The sequence below is a fragment of the Zymoseptoria tritici genome, chromosome 7 (assembly GCF_000219625.1).
Source record: "Zymoseptoria tritici IPO323 chromosome 7, whole genome shotgun sequence".
In the NCBI taxonomy this organism is placed as follows: Eukaryota; Fungi; Ascomycota; class Dothideomycetes; order Mycosphaerellales; family Mycosphaerellaceae; genus Zymoseptoria; species Zymoseptoria tritici.
The window spans coordinates 1,904,728-1,922,106 of NC_018212.1; the positions used below are offsets into that span (position 1 = coordinate 1,904,728).

At 54.5% G+C, this 17,379-nt stretch overlaps 6 protein-coding genes across 6 annotated transcripts; 2 read left to right on the forward strand and 4 right to left on the reverse strand.

Annotated features, from left to right (window-relative positions):
• Positions 1 to 150: 150 nt before the first annotated feature.
• MYCGRDRAFT_94659 (uncharacterized protein) lies at positions 151 to 1,324 on the reverse strand (the record flags this gene model as incomplete). The annotated part of the gene is made up of 2 exons (XM_003850980.1): positions 151 to 243; positions 446 to 1,324. 2 exons carry the CDS (start codon positions 1,322 to 1,324, stop codon positions 151 to 153), a joined length of 972 nt encoding a protein of 323 aa, XP_003851028.1.
• Positions 1,325 to 3,637: 2,313 nt separating this feature from the next.
• On the reverse strand, positions 3,638 to 4,386 carry MYCGRDRAFT_30461 (uncharacterized protein; the record flags this gene model as incomplete). Its single annotated transcript, XM_003850979.1, has 2 exons — positions 3,638 to 3,687; positions 3,744 to 4,386. Coding segments are annotated over 2 exons (693 nt in total), but the record flags the coding sequence as incomplete, so codon positions are not given.
• Positions 4,387 to 6,518: 2,132 nt separating this feature from the next.
• MYCGRDRAFT_74291 (uncharacterized protein) lies at positions 6,519 to 7,975 on the reverse strand (the record flags this gene model as incomplete). The annotated part of the gene is made up of 4 exons (XM_003850978.1): positions 6,519 to 6,780; positions 6,855 to 7,432; positions 7,545 to 7,751; positions 7,831 to 7,975. 4 exons carry the CDS (start codon positions 7,882 to 7,884, stop codon positions 6,519 to 6,521), a joined length of 1,101 nt encoding a protein of 366 aa, XP_003851026.1.
• A 1,032-nt stretch (positions 7,976 to 9,007) lies between these two features.
• Positions 9,008 to 9,916, reverse strand: MYCGRDRAFT_94662 (uncharacterized protein; the record flags this gene model as incomplete). Its single annotated transcript, XM_003850977.1, has 3 exons — positions 9,008 to 9,078; positions 9,372 to 9,598; positions 9,906 to 9,916. The coding sequence occupies 3 exons, from the start codon at positions 9,914 to 9,916 to the stop codon at positions 9,008 to 9,010; spliced, it is 309 nt and encodes a 102-aa protein (XP_003851025.1).
• Positions 9,917 to 10,612: 696 nt separating this feature from the next.
• MYCGRDRAFT_94663 (uncharacterized protein) lies at positions 10,613 to 11,287 on the forward strand (the record flags this gene model as incomplete). The annotated part of the gene is made up of 3 exons (XM_003850771.1): positions 10,613 to 10,762; positions 10,867 to 10,954; positions 11,010 to 11,287. 3 exons carry the CDS (start codon positions 10,613 to 10,615, stop codon positions 11,285 to 11,287), a joined length of 516 nt encoding a protein of 171 aa, XP_003850819.1.
• Positions 11,288 to 13,637: 2,350 nt separating this feature from the next.
• Positions 13,638 to 17,180, forward strand: MYCGRDRAFT_94664 (uncharacterized protein; the record flags this gene model as incomplete). Its single annotated transcript, XM_003850772.1, has 8 exons — positions 13,638 to 13,920; positions 13,980 to 14,139; positions 14,489 to 14,541; positions 15,053 to 15,215; positions 15,360 to 15,455; positions 15,680 to 15,967; positions 16,738 to 16,903; positions 17,067 to 17,180. 8 exons carry the CDS (start codon positions 13,638 to 13,640, stop codon positions 17,178 to 17,180), a joined length of 1,323 nt encoding a protein of 440 aa, XP_003850820.1.
• Between the last annotated feature and the right edge of the window lie 199 nt (positions 17,181 to 17,379).

The window sequence follows — 17,379 nt, forward strand, 5'->3', positions numbered from 1 at the left end:
CGGCGAGGCTGAGGAAGCGGAATCGTTACATTCTGCCAAACGAGCAACGAGCCTTCGCAGCATTCGATGCGATCTACTATCGCAATCGCTGGCCGCCGTACGGGCATGTCTACCCGATACGATATAGAGTTTGGGAGCTGATCAACACGCTCATGCACTGCTTGCGATAGCGAATACCGTGCTCTTGTCACGAGGCGCGAGCACAAGAACATGACTGCTCCGACGTGGACACTGGAGTATATGCTGTTGGAACGAGTTCATACAGTCTACAGAGCTATGGATACTATCGTATGTCTATGGACTGCCCAGCCTGGACCTCTTGTCTGCCTTGAATGAAACATTTCATTGCATGATCAATCTCCGGCAGTGTCATCCTATCCTATGCTCGCCAAAGTGCTGCAACACTTACTTCGCTTCTTTCTTCCTTGCCGTTTCCTGCTTATACCATCATGCCGTGCTCCCAGACTGCCGGCCACTGCTCGACGTCCTCTTTTGCCTCCTCCGCCTTCCTCAGCAGCCGCCAACTCTCCGAGCACGACCTCGCGGCAACAGACATCCACTCGCACACCCGATTCTCGGACAGTTTCATCGCCAGGTCACCGGTCTTCCGCAATGGCTGCATCACACTTTCGAAGAACTCGTATGGCAGAGAAGCCAAATCCCAGTCCTTCCGACCATCGAGGAGGACCTGTTCGATGTTCATGAACTCCGTGTGGAACTCAATCATCTTGTTGCGATGGAAGGGATCGTGCACCAGGATCGCGAATTGGCCAGGGGTTAGTTGCGTCCAAGCCTCGATGTACTTGTGCGCATCGAAGACGTATTCTGCGATGTAATCTCCGAAGTCGGCGACGGTCATGGCAGGTTCGAGGAAGGGGTTTGTAGCCGTGTGTGCGACTGTGGGAACTGCCAGGATGGTCTTTGCTGGCAGGGATGTGGCCATCGGCTTCACGACAAAGGCCTGGGATTTTCCAGACTTGGAGCGGCGCGGTGGAGGGTCGTAGTCGCCATCCGCGTCAAGCATCCGGACCAGATTCTCGTAGTCCTCCAACTCGGAGTCCGATCCTTCGTCCATCTCCTGGTCCTCTTTTGGTGCTTTCTCGGAGTTGTGGAGAACGAAGGACTTCGGATCGAAGGAGTTCGGAGGGTAGGTCTTCTTTGGCTGCACGGGTGGTATGACGGCTTTTGGTAGGAATCGCGGGCGTCCAGTCAAAGGACGATGGGCGAGTGGTGCCGTGGATGGTGGCGCGAATCCACACGCCGGCTTCTTCACCAGCGCTGGAGACTCGCACTCCAACTCTGCTTCTTCCTGGGTGCGCTTCATTGTTGCCGTGTCCAGTGTCCGGAATCCTGAGAATGGCCGAGTGTGGATGTTGTTGTAAGGATGCAAGTTCAGAAGAATTTTGGAAGAGGGAAGGCGAAGGTCTAGGTTCAGAAAGGCACTGAGCGTGACGAACCTGTCGTGATACGCTGAAAGTAACGCGTTCACACAGTACACGCGGACGTCCGGGAGGTGACTTGCAGCAAGTTACCTCCCCCATCCCTTGGCGGAGGGCAGAGCTTCGATTCACTTCAGTTTCTTTGTCTGCCTAGCGGAAGACGCCAGCTTTGAACAATGCATTGTTCTTCGGGAGTGGTATCTTTGGCTTTCCCTGCATGGCTAGTCGCCGGAAATTGAGCAATGGGGTGCACAGTGGTCTTGGTGGCCTGGTTCTTGCTGGCAGAGTCTCCATTCTGCTTAGGACGAAGACAGGCCGTCGACGAGGGTGCTTCTGGATATCTTGACATGAGATGAAGGTTGTTTGTGATCTTGCGGTTCACGGAACGTAGTAGGTCTAAAGTCTCACGACCGTACGCCGAAGTAGACAACTCGATCGTCCAGGAACCCTGTTCGATGGGCAAGATCTGGTTGAATATCTCGAGGTTCCTCTTCTTGCCGATGGCGTCGGAGAACTGCTGCTGATCAGGAGTTGAGGGACATGGGGAAAGGCTCGGCCACATGCAGAGAAGGTCAACTCGACTTTGTCGGCACTCTCCTATATAGCATGCCGCTTGATGTTGAATTGGATATAATTGTAGCAGGAGGCGATGGTCGTAAACTTTGAGTAAGCGATGGCGACCTGCATAAGTGTTGAAGGGGGCATGAGGGCCTGAGAACCGCCGTTACTCTGTGCACTCGTTGCGGTGCTGGATATATGGATGGCAGTTGTATCAAGTGAGTCAAGAAGAAGTCCTCTTGTCGAAACTAAGCAAGATATGCGACTTCGGCCAGCCTGGATTGAGTTGTTTGCTTTGGAGACATGTCTCAAATGAGGAAGGATGCGACTTGTGTCGCGGTCGAAGCTCCAGCACACACAATCCACCGACCTAATCAGCCTCCATGGCGACGTCTGGAAGCCGGAAATGGCCACAAAGCACAAGAAGGTACGAGGGATAGCTCCTGTTTGCGAGTAGAAGGTGCGAGACTGACCGGAACAGAGGATCGAAACATGGTCAAAGGACGAGCAGCAAACTGGTCTTGCTACAAGTCTTAGAAGTGCATGGCGTAACCGTCTCCTTTCTCTCAAAGTCACACGGCAAACCCCTCATTGAAGCGACTACGTGGCGAATAGCGTGTACGCAGCAACACGCTCCTTGGCGATAGTATCCATAGCTCTGTAGACTGTATGAATCCGTTCTAACAGCATCTACTCGAGTGTCCACGTCGGAGCAGTTATGTTTTCGTGCTCGCGATCCGTAACCGAAGCAAGGTATTCGCTATCGTAAGCCGTGTATGCATATGTCGATTGTTTCTCCTAGAAGCGAGGTCGTGTACCGAAAATAAACACGCACGGCAGCCAGCTGCCGAGATAGTAGATCGCATCGTATACTGCGAAGGCTCGTTCTCCGGTTGTCAGGATAGGACAATTACGCCTCCTCTGGTCGAACACTCATGTACTCAGGCGGACGAACTAAATTGTGCGCACCGAGTATTCATTCGATCCAATCGCCTCGAAAGAGGAAGAGTCAGCTCGCACGATCATCATCGTGCCGCAGTCCTTTCCCCTTTCCGTCGACCAAATGGCGCTAGTTGGAAAACCCACCCTTCCCGCCGATGTGCAGCGGAGCGCGCCGTCCAAGCACTGCATTTTCTCCTCCCAAAACTTTCCTCGGATGCTCCTCTCTATACTCATCCTCACACCAACACTTCTCCACCGAAGTAACCGAGTTCTCAATCCCCAAACTTCCATAATACTCGCGCCCTATCTCCTCCGACCACCTGATCGCCACCATGTCGGCCATGGCCCAAGCTGAAGAGTCTAGCTCGGACTCGGGGGCTTCATTCATCGACACGTACGGTCCCGCGCAAGCTGCGCTGGAAGTCACACTCGCCACCGAAATGCGCCCAATACCTCAAGGCGAACATCTGGACGGCTCTGAAGACGATGCCGATTGCTATCTCCGAGAGACCTGCTTGTATGTCTTGCGCTCACCACCACGAGCCTTCCGCATTTGCTAACAACCATACAGTGACCGTCACCTGTACTTCTACAGATTCTTCGTCGGCCCAGATCGCGTGCCATTCGTCGTGCACATTGATCGTCTGCAGCGGCATTGTCCGGATATCAGCCAGGGACACGTTCGGATCCGTCTTCGTCAACACTGCAACCGGAACTTCTCCCGCCTCTTCACTCTTGACCCCAACAACTTGTGCCTGTAGTCACCAAGTCAGCCGGAATCCATATCCCTCTTCAACCTCTCACTACAACTCACACTAATCCCCAACTTGACATCCATCACCGCCTCAATCGCCGCCGGAGCAATATTTTCCCCTCCGCGAATGATCAAATCCTTATACCTCCCCACAACTTCCAACGTCCCATCCTCCCTCATAACCCCCTGATCCCCACTCTTAAACCACCCCTCCCCCACCTCATCCTTGTAAAAACTCTCCGCCGAAGTCCCTCCAACATACCCCTTGATGCACATCTCCCCTCCGAAATGAATCTCCCCCGCTACACCCCTCTGCACCACCTTTCCACTCTCTACGTCGCAAATCCTCACCCTCGCGCCAGGACATACTGTACCCGTGTGGATCTTGCCTCCCTCGCCACTTCGGGTGGAAAATCGTCCTAAGGAAATGGGCACCCCTTCCGTCGCCGCATACCCGTTCGTCACAACCGCACACCTCAACGCCTTCCCCACCAACACTCGATGTTCCTCCAAAATCGTCGTAGCACCCAATTCCACTACTTTCAAAGAGGACAAATCCACCTCCCCTACCTTCTCCTCCGCCGCCATTAGCGACACTATACTCGGCACAGACGGCAAGTCCGTACACCCTTCCTCCTCCACCGCTCGCAAAGACGCGGACGCAGAGAAAGAGGCCGAAGGAATGATAGTCGCTCCACCTGCAGCGATGAACCCGACGCCGAAGATGATCCCTCCGATGTGGAAGAGCGGCATGTGGCAGCAATTTTTGCTGGAGGAGGTGAAGGGGATGGCGGAGGCGAGGGAGAGGATGGAGGCGGAGAGGGAGGTGGAGGTGTGGAGGGCGGCTTTGGGGAGGGAGGTTGTTCCTTGAAGGTGTTGTGTTAGTGAGGGACGGTGGGTGGGTGGGTAGGGGAAGGGAAACTGTTACCGCTGGTAAAAGGCATCATGGCGACTTCATCCTGCTCTGCTTCCCTTTTCTCATCCTCCTCGCCCTGCTCCTCCTCGGTAGTGACGCTCTCATCGAATAACTCTCCAAACTCAACCCATCCGTCCGGTTTCCTTCTCTCTCCCGAGCTGTCCTCCGCCACGACCCTCAAAACCATTCCTCCAATGCTGTCCGCCAAACTCTCCTCCAGCCTCAACGCGACACCGTCGTCTCCCACGATCAACACTTTCGCCCCGCTGAGCTTCAACATATACGCCGCTTCATTTGCATTACCCACACACTTCGGATTAAGCGGCACAAAAGCACACTTCAACCTCACGGCGGCGAAAAAAGCAACCATCCACTCCACTCCATTCCCCAGCAGAACCGCAATCGGCATCCCCCTCTCCACCCCTCTAGCCCGTAAATTCCTCGCCAACAACCCCGCGGCATAGTGGAGTTGGGAATGTGACCAGCGGAGATATTTTGTATCGTTGGGTGTAGAGAAAGTAGGGGAGAGGAGGGTGGAAGGGGGGAATGTGATGGGGATGTGGGTGGCAGGTTGGTGCATGCAGACCAAGGCAAGGGAGGTGGGCCTTTGGGAGGCGGGGCGGGAGAGGAGGTGGCGGAGGGAAGGGATATGGGAGGGGAGGGGAGGGCCGTGGGACTCGGAGAGGAGGACGTCGGCGTTTGTAGGGAGGGTCATTTTGCGTGGTGGATGTGGGGTTCCAAGAGGCGTAGCGAGGTTTGAGAGGTGGGACTCAGTACTTTGATAGGACTGGACGAGGGCGGCGGGTGTATATACTTGGAAGGCGTATCTCTGTTCTCTTGCGGACGGGGGTTGATTTGCATATGCGCCATTTCCACGAGCTTTCCTCCCTCGGTTGTACCATTGGTTTGGCGGATTTCTGGATTTGTGACGAACTTCACAGGACGATCATCCAATGCTTTATGCTGTAAGAGGAAAAGGCAGGAGTGGTTGTGGTTGTCTAAGCAGAGACTAAGAGGTCGTAGTAGTGTAGATCATGGAGATCGTTAGGAAGCTTGTCGATCACCGAAGAATCAGAGTCGGGCTCGTCGTACTTTGCACCGTAACTGTCGAGATATCTCAAATCAATCCTAGCTAAAACAAGAACCTCATCAACCCATCGCTTTCGACCCATTACCACAGCAGTTCAACCTCATTAACACACTCATCATCGATCGTCGTATCCCAGCCCAGCAGCAAAAGGTACCCTCCATCACCACCGTCAAAACTCCCGGACCTAAGATCGACAAGTGCCAAAGTTACTCTCTTTCCCCCGCCCCCCCACACTCGACATCCGCATCTGCCGAATGTGGAATGTATCCTTGGTAGTATTCACTCAGATCAGAAAGCATCGTTACCTACTCAGCGTTTCAAACAACCACGGTATAGCTCGTGAATACGACAAGACTCCGACACGCTGTACTCGGCAGAAAAAGATGTCACTTTTTATAAGTTTTACATGTCCTTCCGTCCCGGACCGATCGGTCCAGGGCCGGAGAAGGTGGTACACAGGTTTCTGGGAGGGGAGATATAGAAAGAAATCTTGATGGTTTTTTCTTAACGGGTACACGCCAATGCGTGCCATGGCGGGGAGGGAGGGTGAGGATCAAAGACCGATGCGGGTGATAAGTCGCAGAGGGTTGCGAAATCTCGGTGTCGGACGCTCTTGACCTTTGTGCATTAAGAGGAGTGATCATCGAGGTCGATCGGGTGCTTGATGGAAGCGAACTCCATGTCTTGATCGCCCAGATGTTGTGTTGCACGCACGACTCCGCACCTCCATCACCATGAAAGCATCAAACCATCAAACCAGCATTCAGAAGAAGACCTCGAATTTTATACATACGCCCCTCTTCCCTCTCCTCCCTCCCTCTACTTCGCCACAATCTCCTCCTCCTTGACATTCCCCATCTTAAACACGACCTTACTCACCTTCCTCGCCTCGAAATCCTTATACGCCTGCGGAGCCTGCTCCAACGGCATCGTCTTGCCACACAGGAACGCGACTTTCTTCTGCTCTTGCACCAGACACGCCAGGGCGTCTTCGAAAATGGAACGCACGGGACAACGGCCAAAGGACATGGTGACGTTTTTGCCGTAGAGGAGGAGGCCGTTGGTTTCCCATTTTTCGGTGCTGAAATCACACCTGTCAGTATAGAAGGGGAAAGGAGGAGGAAGGGATGGCAGGGGGAGGGAAAGAAGACGTACTGCACCCCAATAGAGCTGATCTGCCCCCAAGGCCGAATCATCTCAAAACACATCTGAAACGCATCCGCGTGCCCCACCACTTCCATCACCACATCCGCGCCTCTGCCCTCCGTCGCCGCTTTGATTTTCCCCACCGGATCATCGTCCAGCGCGATCACCCTCGCCCCCAACGCTTTCGCCTGCTCCAACCGTTCCGGCACAGAGTCCACCGCATACACCGTATCCACCATCGTCAGCGCGGCCGTGATCGCACATATCCCCACCGGTCCACAACCCACGACGACAGTGGTGTAATCTTTCCGATCTCGGGGGGAGAGATCTTTAAGGAAGCGAGCGGCGGCGAAGTATCCCGTGGGGAAAATGTCGGCCATCAAGACGAGCATTTCCTCGGGGATGTTGGATGGCGTGCGGACGAAGGAGGTGTTGGCGAGTGGGCACCGGACGTATTCGGCTTGCCCGCCGTCGACGGTGTTGGCCGGGGCGGAGTTTCCGTAGAGTTCACCCTTTGCGCATCGGGAGGCTTGGCCGCGGACGCAGTAGTAGCAGACGCCGCAGGCAGTGGCGAAGGGGACGACGACCTGAAGGATATCCTTGTGTCAGCACACATTTTTCCTTCCTCATCTCGTATCTCCATCCCACACGCCTTGTCCCCTCCCACCTCTTTTATGCTCTCGAGAATGTCTGTCATACCTTATCCCCAATACCAAAATCCGTCACCTCCTCCCCCTTCTCCACAATCTCTCCGACAAATTCATGTCCGCAAATGAAATCCGTCGGACACTTCAGATGTCCGCGATAGAAGTGCAAGTCGGAGCCGCAGAGAGCCGTCGAGGTCACGCGGAGGATGGCGTCGGTGGGTTTTTGGATTCGGGGGACGGGACGGTCTTCGACTTCGACCTGTGAGGTGGAGGTGGAGGTTAGCAGGAGAGGTGGATATGAGGGGGAGGGAGGGATGCAGCGGGAGGGATGAGTGTACGTGGTAGTCGCCTTTGAAGACCACGGCTCGCATGGTCTTGGGGAGGTCTGGCATGGTTCTTGCTGCTGGTGCGGATGGATTGCCTGTTCGGGGAATTCTGGCTGCGATGGACTGTGATGGATGCACCTTGATGGGTGTGTCTGGTATATACAAGGGGAGAATGAGGTATAAGCCAGAAAGAGGTGGACTTGTTCGGGAAAAGGTAGCCGAGGTCGTGGATGAATGTTTAAGCGGGACATGGTACTTCGACTTAGGAGGTACCTTCGATCGGAGGCTGAACGAGTCTTGACGAGTCGTGTTATACAACAGAGAATGTTTCTGCTACACGAATACCGTCATAGATCAAGCAGAGACCCAACTTCTTCCCCCGAAAATGCCGTCGTAGATCGTCGCCAGGATGCCTTCGGGAAGGAAAAGCTAACCCATTGCGGGAATAATCACCAGCCCGGGAATAACACCCTGTGCCTCCGACAGGGCGTGTCCATGGACCTTGGTATCGCTGGGAAGTCGACTTCACCTTTCCTCCATCTGCGCGCTTCCACGTCCCTTCACTACAACGAAAGAGCAGCTGTTCGATCGAATAATAGCCTAACCTAAACTGGTGCACGAACTTGACTGAGAGGCCGGATAAGAGCGTGGAGAATTGTGAGATCTTGGTCGGAATACTGGACTTCATCCCGAGAGAGTAGTCTTCCTTCTAAGAAAACAGACATTCTATGCCGCCGGGTAAAGGTGCGGTTTGGAGAAAAGAGGTCCATCGAGCCAGTCGCCGGGGGTAGATAGGCTGTTTGTCGCACGCATTGCGGTAACGTCTATCTCGGGTTTCATAGGCGGGTACCACACATCCAGCTCTCTCCTATCCCACTCAGGCGAGGAGGGGGGAAGAGTACGTAGCTTAAGAGTCATGTGGGCGAGGGGAGGTGAGGTTGAAGCAGCACGCATTAACGAGGGCCGAGGAAGCCGTCTCTTTTATTTCCAGAACGAAGCGGAAGCGTCCTCATCAGAGGCCAGGCCAGGCCAAGCCCGTGCTCGTACGGTGTTCAAACCACAGATCTACTATTGTGGTGTGCGTACCTCACACGGCTTAGTGCTTCCTCCATCGCCGTGTCGATGGCTCTGTTGGAAAGGCTAATCTCTTTGGTGGACTCGTATCTTGAAGCCTGTTCCTCGAGACCTCTTACAACTCGTATCTTGAAGCCTGCACTTCGACACCCTTTCGAATCTTTGTTTTTGTTGGCCGCTGGCAGCCTAGGCAGTAGTGTCAGCTTGCAATACTCGTTCCTCGTGCGATTGTTAGTAAGTTCAGAATAAGATCGGCATTGTCCTTGACTCCTTCTCCTCCCCCAGAGCGACACTACAGGAGTGCCACGAAAACAATGATTGCAAAGACAAACAACGATAGAAGAATCCGACGGCGGAGAAAAAGAAACGGCTCGGATAATTCGACCTACGGACACGATGCGGAGTCGTTTTGCTGCCCGTGCTTGCGGGAGATGAAATGTGTCGAGCATGGCAGGCAAGCGAAAGTGTACCTTACTTACGAGATCGACTGTTCTTGCGATGAATCTTCCCGGGCTTTGGTTGTCCTTCTCCTCCGTCGAACTTGCTGCTTAGAATCTTGGACCTTGTTGATCGCATCCGCCCGTCTCGACTCGACTCGCTGATGATGATGACTTGGGCTGTGACAACTGTGTAGGTGGCGACCTGCAAACGGTGATCCGGGAGAGGGATAGAAGAAGTAATGACACGAGAGATATCTTGAATGTGCCTGTTGGGACAGGAGAGAAAGAGTCGTTCAGAGCTGTGTCGATGGGATGTGACGGCGGTTTTTCGTTGAACGGGGTAGTTGGTGGGAGAGGATCGAAGAGATAAGAGACTCGATGTTCGGACTTTTTGGTTCGCGAGAAGTTGAGGGGGCCAATGATATGGCACGACGAGAGACCATACGTTGCTGTGGAATGTCTTGACTTTTCCTGCATCGTGGGAATCATCTCGTTGTGGTGGCGTTCGCGGACTGGAGCTTGTTTCGAATTCTGGTCACGAAATTTCGTTCTCGACGGACAACAACGACATACCACACCAGCATCATCGACGGTATAGCAATATCATCAGTATCCGCAATCGAGCGCCCTCAACGAGCACTTTTAAGGCCACGTCCGCCGAAACCACCTACAACCGCGAGATGATGGCGTCGGTCGCCGCTCATCCAAAGTAGGAATGCCGCTCAGATCCGCCTGGCGGGTGGAGGCAAGACAGAACAGAAGGCTTCGGTATCGACATGAAACATACTACAACAACAACACTTCTTCACTGCTCGCCGCTTGCTACAATGCAGCTATCTTCAACGCCGCGTAAGAGCTGTCATCACAAATTTCGCCGTAGAAGACGTTGGTCGTCACGTGCCAGCGAGCACCGAGCTGTCGACTTGATGGTCGCCGTGCCGTTGTCGAGAGCCGACTTGAGCTCTGCTTTTGATATTGGTTTGTTCTCCCTTCTTCGAGCTCACAAATTCGGCGCGCTGACTACTTTTCGTAGCAGAGTCATGGGAATAGAGGGTCTGGGATCTGGCTTTTCGATGCCACGAGATGCTGAACGGAAACTCTTGAACATGCGAATCACCGACACGGTGCCAACGAGCGAACAAAATTCATCCCTCAAACAAGTGTCGCCGAGCGGCCGGCGAGCTAGTTCCAGTCAAGAGTGACCGCGACAACCGCGGCGTAAGGCGCGCAGTTCGCGAAGAACAGTCCGAGGTCACGACAGTTCGATGAGGATGAAGATGATGACGATGAAGAGATTTCCGTACAGCAGGCCGCGCAAGCGTTGCTATCTTCTCGCATACAAGCTGCAGCCTCCCCAGTCTGCTCAGACCGGCTCGTCCGACTCAGCCTGGATCAGGAGGAAGTCCGCGCCCGGTGGAAAGGCAAGAGCAGTACTAGCGATGCGCTCTCTGACTTCGACCACCCAGCTCCGCTTCCGGTCAAGGCATGTGCCATGTCTTCTCCGATGCCTCATCATCCGCTGACATGCCACCAGGACTGGATTCTCACCGCAAAGATGGACCAGACTTTCAGCCAGTCAGGAACTCGTGCTCTAGGACTGCGACAGTCAGTTCAGCAAGATGGTACGCCATGTCGACACTCAGACTGAACGCTCCAGTATGCTGACGCGTAACACAGCCTGTCGCAAATCCTCAACATCGCATCGCGCACATCAGCGGACACCTCTCTACCTCCATCTCTCAACGGCTCGTGTGAGCACAACTCCATCGGCTTCCGCCTCTCAAGCTTCAAGAGCAAACGATGGTGGACACAGAAAGAGCCAATACCGCTTGGGCGATCGGGCGAATATCAGTACAACGACAGCTCATCGAATACTTCGGGCAGCGAGTCCCTGCGATCACCACTGCACGACCTCGTTCGAACATCCGGGCACAACGATCCCTCAACCCGATTAAGTCACCGACGGCGTCCGTCAACAACGATCCGCCTTCACATCGAGAACAACACAGCAAAAGACCGGCTGGCGTCACAAAGAGAACCATGACATCTTCCAAAGACCATCAGTGCTTCAGCAGCCTTGCCAGCAAGATCAGCAAAATCAATACCCCCATTGCCGCTTCAAGACTGCATCGAACAAACCATTACGACGCTTTATCAACTTGATCACTGCACCATGGCACACTCGGCCTTTTTGAAAAGGAGATTAACTCCAGCACGACGGTTCAGTCATGAGGCCGCAGAAAGTCCAACAAATGCTTATCGCGCATTGGGAGTACCCCAGATACCGGCTTCTCGGCGGCGTCAGCAGACTGATGCCTGGACGATCACTTCGCGACCTCACCCAAAGAGCCAGGCACAATGCTCCGTCATCTCAATTGCCTCATCGTGGCGACCACTACGACCACCTGGCAAGCAAGCACAGCAAGAACATGGACACGTCCTTGGGCGCTCAGGACATGCAGATATGAGGCAGCATTGGCAACACCTACGCTTGATCCGAGGACTGCAACTGCACGAGGATCAAGCCTGCCACCATCACCACCACCACCAGCCCCATTGGGAAGTCCTTCAACTACGCGGCGATGGTTGAGTTCCCACTCTGCCTCCCCAAGCTACGCTACACCCAAAGGGGTGCAGGATACCACGGGTCCTGGATTCTCAGCGGATGTAGCATGGCTTTGGGAGATGCGAGTGGGCACTCGTCCATCACGGCGTAGTTGCGGAATTTCTCGATGGAGCTGGCGGTGCTGGTGATTGTGGTGGAGGGGGAGGAGGGGGAAGGTTATGTGACGGATATTGGAGAACATGGGGGGGTGGATCGATGCTGGTGAGACGAAAGCTGTCGATAGGATGCATGCCGTCGTGCTCCTGAACATACCCATGAATCACATCGGCATTGAAGAAGTGCTTACGGGAAAATGACCTCCACGCTGTTCATCCCATGGTTTTGCTCTTTCTGCGATCCGCATTGACTCATTCCAGTACCCTTTTCTGAACCCGAAGCCTTCGTGGTACGTCCACAGGTTCCCGAGTAGCCGGATGAGGAAACAGTAGTTACGGTCGAACGTCAGCTTCCCATCGAACAGCTCAGCTTCTCGGACTTTCACGCAAGTACTACAACTTTTCATCAACCAAGACCAATGCCAGCATGCATATCACGCCTTACAAATCAGATTTTAGACATGACACTGAGCCACTTGGTGGAGGCGGAAGGCTGCGAGTCTTGAAGGTCTGGCTCCGGAAGGAGGAAGTCTCTTGTTGCGATTGATTCTGACTCGAAGCTGGGTCTTGCACAACGCCTCGGCTTCCATCGACTGACGCTTTCTGTGTCGCAAGCTTGCTGGGTCTTGCACAACGCCTCGGCTTCCATCGACTGACGCTTTCTGTGTCGCAAGCTTGCTGTCGCCAGCTTCAACACGGCATCCGAGCGGGACGGCATTCGAGGTTCTTGGTCAGACGAAGTGATCCATAAGAGCGTCTCCGTACTCAATCACACCACAAGATGACGATACACCGCCCCTTGCAAAACTCTGTGGAGGAGCGAGCTGATGGAGACTTTGGCCGAACGTCTGACATGGCCGCGTCGCTCTTTGATGCGGTGAGCCTGTCATCTTCTCCACCTGATCAACCAACACGACCACGCCATCGATGTGCTTGCAGCAAAGGGAAAACATGTACCGGCGTGGGGAGCCGAACGGCACTGAGAATAGACATAAGCTTAACTCTTGCCAGCACCACGAACCCGGACCAGCTTGAACTTAGAACGCTCCACTCCCGACTTCACCTGAACTCAACTCATCAACATCTCACCAACTGGCAGTATACTGAAACTGAGAAAACTCTCAACGCTCCAACGACGATGTCCACAAAATCCGAAGTTCGCTTCGCACAAACATCCCGGCTCGGATCTCCCCCACACGACGTTTCAGCCTGCTGCACATGCACGATGATCCTTCCGCGGTGCATATCGCTTATTCTCCGACGGGCATGCGCATGCGTGTGTACGTCAAATGGGTACGTTGGTTTGTAGCACTAAGTGATTGGACGCGCGGTCGGATGGTCAGCAGTGCAAATGGGGGATGGGCTGGGGTATATTTGAGGTGGGTTGCTGCTTTTCTTGACATGGTCCCTTTTACATTCCGCTCCGCAAAATCTGGACTGAGAATTCCGTTGATCAAGAGTCGCATTGAACTTCTACATCTCGTTTTAGACAGTCGAGAGAGCCTGGAAAGTGCGAGAGCACTAGGTATACACTCGAACGAACCACAGAACGATCCCCAAGCACCATCCCTACTCTCGCCCACCATGTCTCTCCCGGCTTCTATCTTCGCAGCCGCCGCTATTCTCCTTCGTATCACCTTCGCTAACCCCGATCGCGGCGGCCCTCAATCCGGCGACCCCTCCTTCCCATCCTGTGCCTACAACTGCCGACCTGCTGCTTCCGACTACAAATCCCTCTGTTCCGCCACCGATACTCTCGAGACGTTCAAAAAGTGCGTCTCCGACAATAATTGCGAAGAAGGCGACTGGGAAGGTCTGTACCAAGGATTGCAAAAATGGTGTAACTTGACATCCAGTGTGACGAGTGGTAAGCCCAGACTCCCTCTTGTCCTGCCCGGGCACAGCATAAACTGATTCAAAACACAGGTTCCCCACCCTGGCCAACCCCCTGGCCCACAAACTCCGACTGGACAACCCGCACCGCCGGCGACTGGCAAAACGGCCCCTTCGGCCCCAACAACCACGGCTGGGGACCTCCCGCCTGGTCCACGAACAGCGACTGGACTCGCGGCCCCTGGACGTCCTGGTGGGGAAAAGGAGGAGCAGACGGATGTCCTGCTTCTGACTGGCCGGGTTGGACGAGCGACTGGCCGGATTGGAAGAGTGGAGAAGCACCGTGGACGAGTTGGACGGCTTGTACGGCTACGACGACGGGGAGTGCGGTCGTTACTGTTACTGTTACGGATGCGACTGGGGGGACCGGGGTGGTGGAGAGTACGAGTTTGGGGGTTAGGGTTGCGCAGAAGACCGGGGGTGGGGATGGAGGTGGGAATGGTGGGAATGCTGTGGTGGCGGAGGGTGGAGCGATGGGGAGAGTTGAGGTTGCTGGAGCGGTGGTTCTGAGTGTCTTTGTAGCTATCGTTGCGGTGTTGTAGGTCGGATGTCAAGGATCTTGGGGAAAGAGGGCGACCATGCGGTTCGCTTCGTGGTATGCTGGAGTCCACCAGGGCTGAGCGACACATCTACTTCCTCGTAGACTTCATGGTCGACCTACCAAGCAGAGATCTCCTCGCCCGACAGCGCTCGATGACATTCCTCGGTCCAAGTTTTTCAATCCACAGATCACTGCAATAAACGTGTTCGCTGCGACAGCTGGAGCTGAGCTGAGATCTGAACGCTGATGAGTGGTTCAATGCATGTCTCACACCGCTCTCTCAGTCAAAGACACAAGAATCGAAAATTATTGTTGAGCACATCATCTCACCCACAGAGATCTCACCTCAAGATCTGCCAGCACACACAAACTTACACGTATCTCAAAGTCAACATCTCAGACAATAGCAATTCACTTCTGTCTTGGACTTAGCGGCTTGGCAAGACGAGCGGGTCTTCCCATGACCTCGCACACAAAACATGCACGGCAACTTCGGCTTTCTTCAATACTGCTTCTTCAACTGTACATCTCAAGCGAGCGGCTCGTCTCTACCACGTACCAACAGAAACGATGTCCGACAATGAGCGCTCTCGCGAATCTCCGCCTCCGCCCGCACCAGCTTCTGGCGATGGAGTGTCCTCTTCTGCGCCTGTAGTCGCTGTCGCTGCCGCTGCCGCGCAGGTTACGCCGAGTGCTGAAGATACTTCTGCTCCTGGTAGGACTGGAATGTAAGTCTCTGTCTCTTCTCATCGTCTCGACCTTGCCTACTAATCTACCCAGTTCCTCACCAGACCTGCCCGTCGTCCGACTCCGTCGCGCTGAAACGTAAGCAACCTTCGCCTTCATGTACTCCCACACTCTAATCATCTCAGGTTCCCCTTCGGCTCCGAAGAAGCACCACTCGACCGTGCCACTGTCTTTGCTGGCCTCGCGACAGCCGAGCAAGCTGGACGCGAAGCTCGGCAGCAGTCAGTTGTCCTTTGCACTTACGTCCCTCTGCCCGAAGATGAACTGACATTGATCGTAGTATTGAAGATCTCCTCGACGAAGCTCGCGCTCTCCGCGCTCGTTCTTTTGGGATCCCTCGCCCTCCTCCTCTCCATCGCAACCGCCATCATCACCGAGACGTCCATCGCCCGCATGTCTTCGTGCACGCAGCTACTCGCCTACGTCCTGCTGAACGATTTGTGAGTCGAGCCAACCGACAGCGGGCGGAGCGGGACTTTCAGCGGGAGATCTACCGCCGTCCATTCGATCGGGAGGAGGATGAGTCGGATTCCGCCAGCGAGGGCGAGGAGAAAGGCAATCGTGGCGGAGGTGGAGAAAGAGAAGTGGAGTTGAGTTATGAGGGCGTGTTGGCGATGGAGAGGGAGTGGGATGAGGTCAGGGGTTTGAGGATGGGTGGAGAGGATGAGGTTGGGGTTGTGGTGGATGGAGAGGGAGAGGAGTGGGGTGTGATGAACGGCCGGGAGTCAAGGCGGTGAGAGCAGGATGATGGGTGGTGGTCCGTAGGGAAGTCGGAGCGAAAGGCTGATGCTGCTGTTCTGCGACCGGAATCTTGATCCATGACAGCGGGAGGACCTTGTTGCTGAGTTGCTTTGTTCACGACAGTACGCTTTGCTACAGCCAAATTGCAACGCAGAGCTTCTACGATCACAATGCTTGGTTGCATACCTTCGATTCTGCTCTGGCTTCACACACTTATACGTCCTTACGGTACTGAGTGTTATACCATCATGACTCCCATCGCCCAAGTCTGGTCTGCGACCGACATTGTCTTGTAACTTCCCAAGCCCGCTCACGACGTCCTCCATGAGAAGCACAACATGCCCACAGTGTCCTTTGCTCCCCGGAAGTTTGACTTTGGTCATTCGATCATTGATGGCGTCTGGAGGCAGGCGATCGTTGTACTGGGGACCACCGGGCATTGAGCGGATGGGAAATCACAGGGAAGCTCTGTTGGGCATCTGTCGATTGAACTGAGCCGCGACGTCTTGCGCGCTTGGACTTGAAGTCAAAAGCTCATCTCCCAACCGAGCACGTCTCTTCGCGGGATGACAAGAGTTTTGGTGAGTGCAGTGAACATTGAAAGGACCCGCTTGAAAGCCTCATGGTCGACGCTGATCGTATTGACTTGCCTCGACTACGAGAAGAACGGGAGCCTTTCCGAGCGGACAGTCATCCTGTTCTTCGAAGCAGGTGACAAAATCGCGAGGTAGACATGGCTGACTTGTAGCATGAGTCGCACAGGCTGCTCTTCTTACGCCACCATGGAAGGAATCGAATCCTCCCAGGACTCGCGATAAGTGCTGCTCTTCGCGGTACCTCGTCTGTCCGTTCCTTCCGCCGCCCTCAGCTCCTGGACCTCGGCCAAGATTTGGTGGGTGGTGTCGATACTCTTCATGTAGGACTGCTGGTGTGTTGTGAGGCGATGTCAGGCTCGGATGAGGACTCGCTGGCTGCTTGATCGACGCTTGTGCTCCAGAGAGGCATTTGGCAAGTTGTCGACAAAGATCAGTGACACGGTCATCTATCAAGCTTCTCTTCTCGTCTGCGGTAGGATGTACCCATCTGTTCAGGTTACCAACGACGCCATCGCAGATTTACATGGTCGTGGTCACGAGTCTGTCATCTTCGTCTGCGAACCCGGCGAGCGCCGCGTGAGGCCGGCCGGCTTTCCGTTGAAGAGTTGAGTGGACTCCAGGTAAATGCGGCTGCGAGTCGTGACCGGCTCTTCTTGTTTGATCGAATCGACGACAGAACGGAAGGTATGATAACCTTCCGCACTGAGGCTCTCAGGAGCGGTGTTAGTGGCCATCGCGAGATTGCTGGTGCTGATTGCTATTGGGAGGACTGTTCGAATGGGTCCAGCGAGTCACTGCTGATTGACTC